General features: G+C 43.7%; 1 protein-coding gene across 1 annotated transcript in view; it reads left to right on the top strand.

Annotated features, from left to right (window-relative positions):
• Positions 1–10,904, top strand: part of FBXO32 (F-box protein 32) — a 43,328-nt gene that overhangs the window by 26,241 nt on the left and 6,183 nt on the right. The window contains exons 5-6 of the mRNA XM_006157534.3: positions 2,805–2,898; positions 3,740–3,924. Coding sequence (XP_006157596.1) covers positions 2,805–2,898; positions 3,740–3,924 — 279 coding nt within the window. The remainder of the gene's footprint in view (positions 1–2,804; positions 2,899–3,739; positions 3,925–10,904) is intronic.

The raw sequence follows: 10,904 nt of genomic DNA, 5'->3' as shown, positions 1-10,904 counted from the left end.
TTTCTGTCTCTCTCTGTCTTTCTGGTGAGTGCATGCGCCCTATAGCAAAAACCTCTCCAAAAAAAAAAAAGAAAAAGAAATGAAGAAACTGGGATGTGGGGAGATTAAATGACAGACCATAGACAGGGACCACATGCCTTTTTTTTTTTTTTTTGAAAGAGAAATTTTTGCTATAGTGTGCTCACCGGAGAGGCAGAGAAAGAGACAGAGAGAGAAAGTGAGAAATTACCTCCCATGCACCCAGCATAAGTTTTATGCCACAGGGTCCAGAGTTCAAACCGTGGTCTACTACATGGGAGTCTGGCAACGTAACCATTATGCCATCTGCTGGCCCCGGGATCATGTGCCTTTATCGTCAATCCCTGTCACCACAACACTAGGCCAGAATGGACACTCAGAATGTACTTGCTAAATGAATGACAGTTGTAAAGGTCACCCAGTCAGAGTCCGCAGGCCTTCTCCTATTCCAGGGTTCTTTCTCCTGACGCCACGGCTGCCTGGCGGTGAAAAATTTAAAAAGATCGCAGAGGAGCTGACAGGTCACTCAGTTGTCAGTTGATACATACTAGCTGCTGTATTCCTCCTTGTCCTTAGTAAACGGAGATCAAGGCAGCCAGACCAAAGGGCATTTTGTTTTCCTGCAAATGCAGAGTCACAGCCTGGAGAGCTTTCTTATCCTTGTGATTGGTGCATTTTTAGACAAGATTAAAGTTGACATCCCTCTGAGATGGTAGTCACGTGGAATCTGGGTTTTGGATGGGCTTTAGGCAGAGCTCTGCCCATCATCCTCCCACCCCTCAACCCACCACCCACCCGGTGATGAGTCACGGTGCATGCACGGCAACTGCCCTTCCAGGGCCGGCTGCAGGCTTTTGTTCTCGTTCATCTTGCTTTCAGCTGGTCATGTGAGAGCTCAGAGTATTAATAGACCATCGCCTGGCCTTCTGAATCTTGCTGGGGGTCAGGGGGATAAATGAAAAGCTTGGCCAGTCCCCCTAACATTTTCCCTCCTCTCTTGACTGTCATCTGCTGGTAGTGGGCAGAGCTAAACCAGACAGGCAGAGAGCATTTGGAGCAGTCGCCTCCCATGGACATGGCCTCTGCTGGCGTTTTGATGTCCTGCCTCTCTCAGCAGATGCTTGGTCAATTCCCAGAGTCCACCCTTGGATCACCAGTACTAACCAGTATAACAAACCAGCCTCACCTTCCCTTCCTAGTCAGTGTCCACATCTCTCCCTGCATGTGTGACATAGAAAAACATACAAAAATACATCATGACTTTTCCAACGGCCCAATAGTTTTGCTTGGGAGCCTGACAGGTTCCAAAGAAACTACCTATTTTCACTTTATATCAACTTGTGGTATAATTCTTTGAAAGCATGGCGTGTGTTCCTTTATTTCCCTGTGTTGAAGACTCTGCGGAGCCCTCTTGCCGGCTGTGGAGTGGTGTAGTCTCTTGGACCCCAGTTTGCTTATCTGTTAGGTGGTTGAACTAGATGATCTCTAAGAACCCTCTGGTCAACTTTAATTTTTCAAAAATAGAATCTTTGATTTTTTTTTAAAAAAAAATCTTACTATAGAAGAAAAGAAAGATTGGACTGAGGCTGCACCAACTTCTTATCTTTTTTCTTTTTGTTTGGCGACAATGGAGGACGTAGGGATGAGACAAACTCCTCCAATAAACTAACCTTCATGTAGCGCCTACTTTATGCTGGGGTAGGTGCTACGGGTTTTCTATACAATCTTTCATTTAAGGCTCACAATAGTCTTGGGAACGCTAAGTATGATTAAAATAGATGAAGAAATGGGGGCGCCAAGAAATGTAATTGAGGCAGGCCCATGACATGGTCATTAAGGCAGCAGGATCCCACATGACTAACTGCACAGTTCGAATCCCATATCCAGCAGCCTGAGAAACCCCTGGCACATGTCCATGCATGCCCCAAATCCTAAAGGAGGTAAAAATGGAGGGGAAGGGATTGCAGCATGACTACGCCCAATGCAGGGTACTTTCTTGCTTTTTATTTCTCCACCCCAGAAAAAGCACATTGTACCCTCTGATAAATTTTAAAAATAAAAACCTGGTAACTAGTCCATAATCCCAGAGTTAATAAATGGTCAAATTGAGGCTTGAACCCAAGGCTAAGAATGACAAGGATTCTAGTTCTCAGTCGCAGTGACATCACCGCCTCTGAGTGGAAACAGTCCAGACACCCCATACGTCACTGAACTTCTCTCACTTCCTGTGAGTGGCCTCTTTCTACAGGAAGTTGAGTGAATGAAAGGCCCTAGTGACAGACGTGTTTCTGGAACGCTGCATGAGCAGATACTGGATAGGACTTGCTGTTTCCCTGGAAAATGCACACAGTTGCTGAACGTGGTCTTTAGGTACCTTGTAAGCAGTCAGTGCCCATGGGGAAGAAGTTCAAATAGGGGCAGAAGCATTCTTGTGGGGGTAATTATGCAGAACTCAAATGTCTGTGGGTCACGGGAGGTTTTGTTTTCTTCTGAGCGTGTCAGTTTCACTTGCCCAAAGGACAAGTAGAATGGTTAGCCTCAGCTGAAGCCACACTCTTTATATTTCAAAGAAAAAAGCAATTGAATATTCAGCCTGATTCCTGGGTTTTGAATCACCCAGTTTTTCTTTCACTCTGAGCATCTGCTTTTTAGTGCATGGTAGTCCTGTCTGCCATTTCTCTCTCCCCGTCATCATCTGTATTCGTGTGTCATGTGACTCAAAAGCAAAGATTAGAGGAGAAAAATATCTGTCTTCTAATCCTGGTGACTTCTATTTTTATCCACAGCTGTTGGAACTGATAGCAAAGTCACAGCTCACGTCCCTGAGTGGCATCGCCCAAAAGAACTTCATGAACATTTTGGAAAAAGTGGTACTGAAAGGTGAACTCTCTCTCACTCTCTCACCCCTTTTTATAGGCATGGGGATGGGCAGATGGGCTTCCCAATAGAGTGGGCATGTCATTCAATTGAAAGGAAGGTGAACAGCTGAAAATGAGGAACTCCAGCTGCGTTTCGGGGTGCCAGATTCCAATGCACAAGCAATGCTCCAAAAAGAAAGAAATGACCCTCCTTCTCTCTTCAGTCCTTTTTGGGGGGATCATCCATTTCCCCTGAGTTAAACCTCTCAGGCTTCTCAGTATAGACACATGTCAGTCTTGGCTATGAACCTCTAGGTCCCAAATTCCTAGGAAATTGAGCTGTGCACAAAAGCAGACTCAATTCTTAGACTATTTGATCTGAAAGGAAAATTCAGTGTCTGGTTCAATTAAGCCGTTGTACATACAGAGGAACTGAGGCCCAGAAGTGATTGTCCATAATCGCACTCGTAGTCAGACAGGATTACAATCTAAGCACCTTCCTAAGCCCCTTAACCACCTGTTTTTACAGACCTTCCAAGAGGGAGGTCAGTACTGGGCAAAAGAAACAAGTTTTTGATCAGGTGAGCTATTGGCGCCCATGGAACAATGAGAAGAAAGGGGCATTATAGAAAACTAAGGAGAAGAGGACAAAGAAGTCCCTACACCATGGAAACTCTACCCATTAACCTCCAATGCAGAAACTTGGCCAAGTACAGGATAAACACCAAGGAGAAAGAAAACCATATCCCCCGAGTCAGTGCCCAGTAACCCGAGCAGAACACAGAAGAAAAGTCCATTTGTGAATATAGTCCATTTGTGTCCAAGTATCGTAACTTTGATGATTTTTTTCTTCCCCACTCAAGTCCTTGAAGACCAGCAAAACATTCGACTAATAAGGGAGCTGCTGCAGACGCTCTACACGTCCTTGTGCACACTGGTCCAGAGAGTCGGCAAGTCTGTGCTGGTCGGGAACATTAACATGTGGGTGTATCGAATGGAGACGATTCTCCACTGGCAGCAGCAGCTGAATAACATCCAGATCACCAGGGTAAGCAGGGAAGCCCGGCCCCTCCAAGCAGCTGGTTCCTCACTGAGCTGCTGCACAGCCTGGCCAGGACTGTGATTGACCCTGGTGCTGGAAGGGACCAGTCTGCTCTGATGTGATGCTTTGTGCCGTGGGCTGGGGGCCTTCCTGAGAACAGGAGGGTGGGAAGAAGAACTTGAACACAGGAGCAAAGAGTGCCACAGATGAGAGCCAGTTGAAACATAGTGGGAAAACTGGAAACTCAGATTTGGGGGAGACGCTGCCTGTTCTGCTGAAATCTTAGGGATCCGGAGAAGTCTCTTTGCCTGTCTCCTCATAACGACTGAGCTTTAGGGTACCAGCTAGAACATGGTAGAGCTGTGAAGGCAGCCCTGTGGGTGACAGGAACCAGCCTGTTAAAATTCTAGTCTCAGGTATTGGTCGTTATGACAGAGGAAGCCTATGATTAAAGATGGTGACAGGGCCGGCCCCTAGGCATGGTGGCTAAGAGAGCTGGATTCTGCATGGCCAACCACACAGTTTGAATCCTGGCTTCAGCGGCTTGAAAAACACACCGGGTACACGTGTACATGTACCCCAAATCCCAACAGGATGGAGAAATTGAGACGGGATTATAGTGAGAAGGAAGGTGATTTCTCCCTCTCTGTCTCTCTGTATCCAGCAAGTGTATGTGCTCTCTGGAAAAATATTTTAAAATTTGTAAACATACACACAGGAATATGATAAGCAACTCTCGAAGGAAAAAAAAAAAAAAACCTTGTATCATCAGCGTGGCTGTCTACACCAATAGTTTCAGAACGTAACTTGGCCCTCAGCTCTTATCCTCCTGGTAGTGAGCAGGAGGGCTAAAACACACAGAAATGTGAGAAGGAGGCTGGTGTAATCTCTTCGGGCTCACTAATGGACAGCCTCACTTAGGCAGCTCACGTCTCACTCGCTTCCTATCTCACCACTGACCACAGCTGTCGGAAGAGGTTTCCGGGAGCCACGCTGATAAAGTTTAGGGCTGCCCCATATCGGGACAAGGTAACATGAAGACAACTTCTCTGACATTTTTGCAACGACTATTTTACTGAAAGAAGTTTCAAAATGCATGTCCTTGACTTGACTTAGTGACCTCTCTGTGCCTTTATTTCTTTCCATTTTTAAGGAATTACTATTTTATTTCTTACTATTCTTTTTTTTTTTTAAATTTGCTATAGGGCACATACACTCATTGGAGAGAGACAGAGAGAGAAAGGAAAAGTGAGAAAGCAAGGCACCTCAGGAACCAGCAGTTGGTGTAATGGCTATGTCGCTGGACTCCCACGTAGTCGACTGTGGTTCGCGTCCCGGACCCGGTGGCTTAGAACTCACGCCAGGCGGGTGTGCGTGCATGCCCAAGTTCCCGAGAGGAAAATGGAGGAGAAGGGATTGCAGCGTGACCATCACCCCCCTGGGTGATTTCTCACTTTCTGTCTCTATGTCTCTCTCTGTCTGTCTGGCAAGCGCATGCGCCCTATAGCTAAGAAACCTCTCCAAAAAAAAAAAAAAGAAAGAAAGAAAGTCAGTCAGTCAGTCAGTCAGTCCTGGCCACCTGGTCCAGGACTTGAACCACAGTTAGCCATGTGGGAGTCCAGCACCTTAACCACCATGCCACCTGCTGGCCCCATGCCTTGGTTTTTTAAGTTCAAAAACAGAGAGGAAAATCAGAAGCCTCAGACTTACATGACTTCTTGAAAGTTACTTAAGCTACAATATCCACAATCAAACACATTCACACACTCATACATGCACACACACACACACACACACACACACACACACACGCATTCCCAGACCAGAGAACAAATGCAGGTCATCTTTCAGAAACTATTTCAATTATTCAATTATGTGAAGAACGTATTTATCATGAACATGCACCTTATATAATCTAGTCATTTACCCCATTCCCCATTCTCAAGTGGAGTCCTAGTTTGACCAAGTGAATTTGAGACCCAAATTTCCTGCTTATCTTTCACAGAAAACCCACTAACACTGTCAGCCTGGCTTCTGGCATTTTCTGCGGCCTGAAGTTAATACTGAATGTTTTTTCTAGGCCTAGGAGAGAATTATCCAGCTAGTGATATGAATGAGTAAATACCATTTTTCCCAAGGGCATCTGCCCTCTTGCAACTTTGGGACTCCCCTTTGGATGTTCACACTGGCCCAGAGACCAGCTCTGTTCCCTCTGTCTACCTGGTGGAAGCCCACTCTGGCCATGTGTACCCCCATATCTTGTACTTCCACAGGCTTACTTCCTCAGAGCCCTCCTTAATTAATCCACAAACACAAACACTATAGTGGGAGGTGGCCACTGTAGTTGCTATTATACTCCATGGGTAGGGGTGGGGACCAGAGACACCCAGTCACTTTCCCAGGGTTACACAATGATTAGAGCCAGAGCTGCAGCCAGAACGCTGAACTCCTTATTTCTAAAATAGACACCCTTGCTTACATCAGTGGTGTCCAACTCTCTCTCACTCTAGCTTCCTTCCAATTATTTATCAGATGATCCAGCTTAAAAAGAAAAAAGCTCTTTAATCCAATGAAATCTCATGCAGAAGAGATCAAACACTGGAGTTCAGCGCTCTCTGCTGTTCCAGGCGTTCCAGCCAAGCCCAGCTGTTCCCTGCACACTCTGAGTTTGGTCCTGCCTTGGGGCTTCTCAGCTTCCCTGACCACCCAGTCTGTGGCAACTGCTGTCACCTCACCTTCTGCAGAGCAGTTTCACAGTCTGAAAGAATCTCACATGTGCTCTTTTCTGTCTCTATCCACTGACGTAGAAACTCCACAAAGAAAGGACATAGCCGTCTTAGTCCCTGTACCTGACCCAGAGCTGAAGGCAGTCAGGAAACAGCTCAGATGAAGGAACACATAGTTGAAGGGGAGTCTCCTTGCTCTGCCTGCCCAGAGTACTTGCTCAGTGTTCAAAGGAACGTGATGGGAAATACTGCCCCGTGTTATGGATGATGGTGATGAGTTACTCGCTGCAGGATTTGGGGCAAATTATTCAACCCCTCCATGCTTCCGCTTCCTCATTTGGAAAATGGTGGCCATAAATACTTGCCTTGTAGTCGTGGTGTGAGTGTGAGTAAGTTAACGTACAGAAAGCAGTTAGAACGGTGCCTGGTCTGTAGTGTGTCAATGTATCAGCTGTTGTTAGTATTCAGGACTTGCTCTGTGCAGATCCCTCGACGTCCTTTCCATGTGTTAGTTAACTCATCTAGCGCGTATAAGTAGTTGTTATAAAGGCTACTATTCATTGCACGCTGTACTGAGTGCTTCTGTACATGATCTCATCACTCTGTCCAGCAACACCGTATGTTTTTTCCTTGTTTTATAAAGGAGAAAAATTAGACTGAGTAGTTAAGAATATTTGGGCATGGAGCCAGCAGGTGTAGCGATTACTTCACTGGACTCCCACATGACTGACTACAGTTTGGGTCCCTAACCTGGTGGCTTGAAAATCATGCCAAGCGTGTGTTCGTGCATGCCCAAAATCTCAGGAGAAGAATGGAGGAGAAGGAATTGTGGCATGGCCTTCTCTCCTTGGGGGGTGATTTCTCACTTTCCCTTCTCACTGTCTCTGTCTCTCTGCCTCTCTCCAGCAAGTTCACGTGTCAAAAGGCAAAAACCTCTTTTAAAAAATGGGTACTGGGACCTCACCACCATGACATGGCACAGAGCTTGAACCCAGGCCTATCTGCAAGGCTATGCTTTAAATTGTCACCCCCTCCTCCTTCCTGTCCTCCCCCGGCCCTCCATATCTGACCTACATTATTTTGAGGGCAATGCTGGCCACCATGGAATTCTGAAAAGCTTTAAATACAAATGCCCAACTCTTCATATTTCTTCCAGAAGGATCGAGAAATAATCTGTACTGTATTTTAAAACTTACTTTATTTTTTTTAATTGCCAGAGGACACATGTACTCGCCAGAGAAAGGGAAGAAAAAGAGGGAGGGAAAAAGCAACCCCCATGGGGCATGGTCATGCCACAGTGCCTTCTCTTTCATTTCTCTATCCCATGGAGACTTGGAGCATGTAATATGCACCCAACTCTTTTTTTTTAAGCCACCAGGGCCAGGATTCAAACCCTGGTCAGCCATGTAGGATCCAACTCTCTTAACCACTAGACTACCAGGCTAGCTCTAAAACTTAATTTTTAATGTTGTAGCCCAAAGAGATGTATGTTATTATATGAAATTTTTAAGTTTTTATTATTTTATTTTTATTTATTTATTTACATTTAATCACATGTCTTTACAAGGTACATTTCTTTTTCCGGTGCATGCATGTCAGTGAAGACAAAGGTATTACTGTATACCTTATCATCAGCAAATAGCTTCTCCTTTTTTTGTCAATTAAGCATACTTTTGCTTGTTCTTCCCTTCCCCTTTCCCCTTCCTCCCTTCCATACTAAACTTATTTTTCACATTTTATTTATTCACAAAATATCTTAAACTAAAAATATGAACAAAGCTAGAATCTAGTGACAAGTGCACTGTAATTTTCTTCTAAAACATTTTTTCTCTATTTCCCCTTTTACTAAAGAGAAGTATAAACTAACATATCTGCAAAAGAATTAGGTTAATCTCAGTTTGGTCTGTTATTTGCACAAAGCCCCATAAGAATTCAATATCTGATGCAAGGCAACAAATACTATTGTATTATTGAATTTATGCAAATAACCATTCTGTCACAAAATAAGAATGCTCACAAATATTTTCCAATTGCAATGGAGTCAGGAAGGGAAAAACGTTTATGTTTCAACTTTTAAAAAATTAACAGATTGCTGAACCTATCAACAACTCACAAGAGAACCAAAATCCTTAAGTCTGGAAGATAAAGCATAGAAGAAAATCAGTAATATTTTAGACAAAAGTCATAGAATTCTATTTCACCAATTCAGTCTCATGTAATCTCTCTTTTCTTGAATTTGCAGGGTTACTGTGATATGATCTTTCCATTTAAATCCTGGAAGTTAACATTCAACATTATCGGTATTCCCAAACTTGTCTCCACCATGAAGCTGGCCTTTTTCTTGGTCATTTTTGTCCTCTTATTTCTGTCTTTAGTTTTCCTAGTATAGCACTCCCTTCAGAACTTCTCGAAGAGCTGGTCTGTTATTGGTAAATTCTTTCAGGTTTTGTTTATCTGAGACTGTTTCAGACTTTTCTTCCCATATGAAGGATAACCTTACTGGATATAGTATTCTTGGCTGAAATGTTTTTCACTCAACACTTTGAATATATTTTCCCATTCTTTCCTTGCTTGCAATATCAGACGAGAGGTCTGATATTAGCCCGGTGGAATAGCCTTTGAAAGTAACTTGATGTTTCTCTTGTCTATTTTAGTATCTTGTCTCTGTCTATGGTTTTAGTCAATCTAGCTATGATGTGCCTTGGAGAAGATCTTCTTGGGTTGATTCTATCTGAGGTTCTTTGTATTTCTTGGTTCTGAATATTTGAATGCCTTTTTAGGTTTGGAAAGTTTTCTTCTAGGATTTCATGGATTCGATTATCAATGCCCTTATTAGTTTCTTCACCTTCTGGGATACCGATTATTCGGATGCTTGAGCATCTAATGGTATCTAGTATTACTCGTATATTATGCTCAGTTTGGGGGGGTTATTTTCTCAGTCTTTTTGGTGAATTTTTCTGGAGCAGAGATTCTGTCTTCTATATCTGAGATTCAGTCTTCTGCATGATCTAATCTGCTTTTAACACTTTCAAGAGAGGTTTTGATTTCTTGAATTATAGCCTTCATCTCTAACATTTCCATTTTATTTATTTTTCGGGGGGGGGGACAGGTTTTTTCTATAGGGTGTGTGCACTATCCAGAAAGAGAGAGAGACAGAAAGTGAGAAATTACTCCCCAGGGAGGATGGCCATGCCACAGTCCCTTCTCCTCCATTCTCCTCTCGGGATCTTGGGCATGCACACACATGCTCCCAGCATGAGTTTAAGCCACCGGGTCAGGATTCAAACCACGGTCGACTATATTGGAGTCCTGCGACATAACCATTACGCCATCTACTAGTTCCCCACTTGATTCCTTTTTATGGTGTGTATTTCCTCTTTCAGATCCTGCAAGTTACATGAAAAATTAACATGACTTTTATAGTAAATGTTTTCTATTTGCCAACATTCTGCCAGTATTTTCCCAACACATAATCCTGGGCGGGGGGATTCATAAGCTTGTTTTCCTTTAAAATCTTCATATCTAATTCAATGGAGCCAATTTTTATTTACAAAACTAATATAATAACAAACGAAAGAAAAAGATTCAGAGCAGTATTTTGTAAAGGAGGGCATTCGAGTGCCATTACAGTGTGCCGTAGGTGAGGCACTGCTCTGTAGCACGTGGGGAGGAGATGGATAGACATAAATGGATTTTAGCCAAATGTGTGATTGGAGGAATGAAAGTGATTTATTTTTCTTTTGTGTGTTTATGTTCCAAAGAAAGAAAGCACACAAGCAGTTAACTGTTTATCAGGAGTTGGGGCTCAGTATGAGGTCTGGGCAAGGATTTTGGAAAAGTTCAGATTTGAAAATTTGACAGAGTAAACACTGCCAAGTGGACTGGCCTTTAATAGGAGTTAATATAATAATTGGCCTGGGAGTCTTAACCAAAAAAAGTAGAGGCTTTGAAGTGCTGGAAACAAAAGGAAAATCTCATGGCAGGTTTATTGGCTCATATGATCAGCGGCAGATAATAAACAACCAATAGGTCCAGGGCCTTCTGCTCTGGGGCAGAGACCTGAGTTTTGCAAACCATTGAAAGCTCAGCAATGTAAGTTGTCAAGTCATATATCATTCCGATGAAACAGGAGGTCGAAATCACTTCTAGTCTGAGACTGCTAGACCTGGAAGAGGTCTTCAGAGTCCCCTTAATCCATTGATTTTGGGTGTGGGGATACTGAGATCCAGATTTCTGAGGGTGCTTGGGACCCAGACCTGG

This window comes from Tupaia chinensis, unplaced genomic scaffold (genome assembly GCF_000334495.1).
Source record: "Tupaia chinensis unplaced genomic scaffold, TupChi_1.0 Scaffold000545_1, whole genome shotgun sequence".
Lineage (NCBI taxonomy): Eukaryota > Metazoa > Chordata > Mammalia > Scandentia > Tupaiidae > Tupaia > Tupaia belangeri.
The sequence above is the reverse complement of the archived record's forward strand: the minus strand, read 5'-3'. Positions and strand labels throughout refer to the sequence as shown.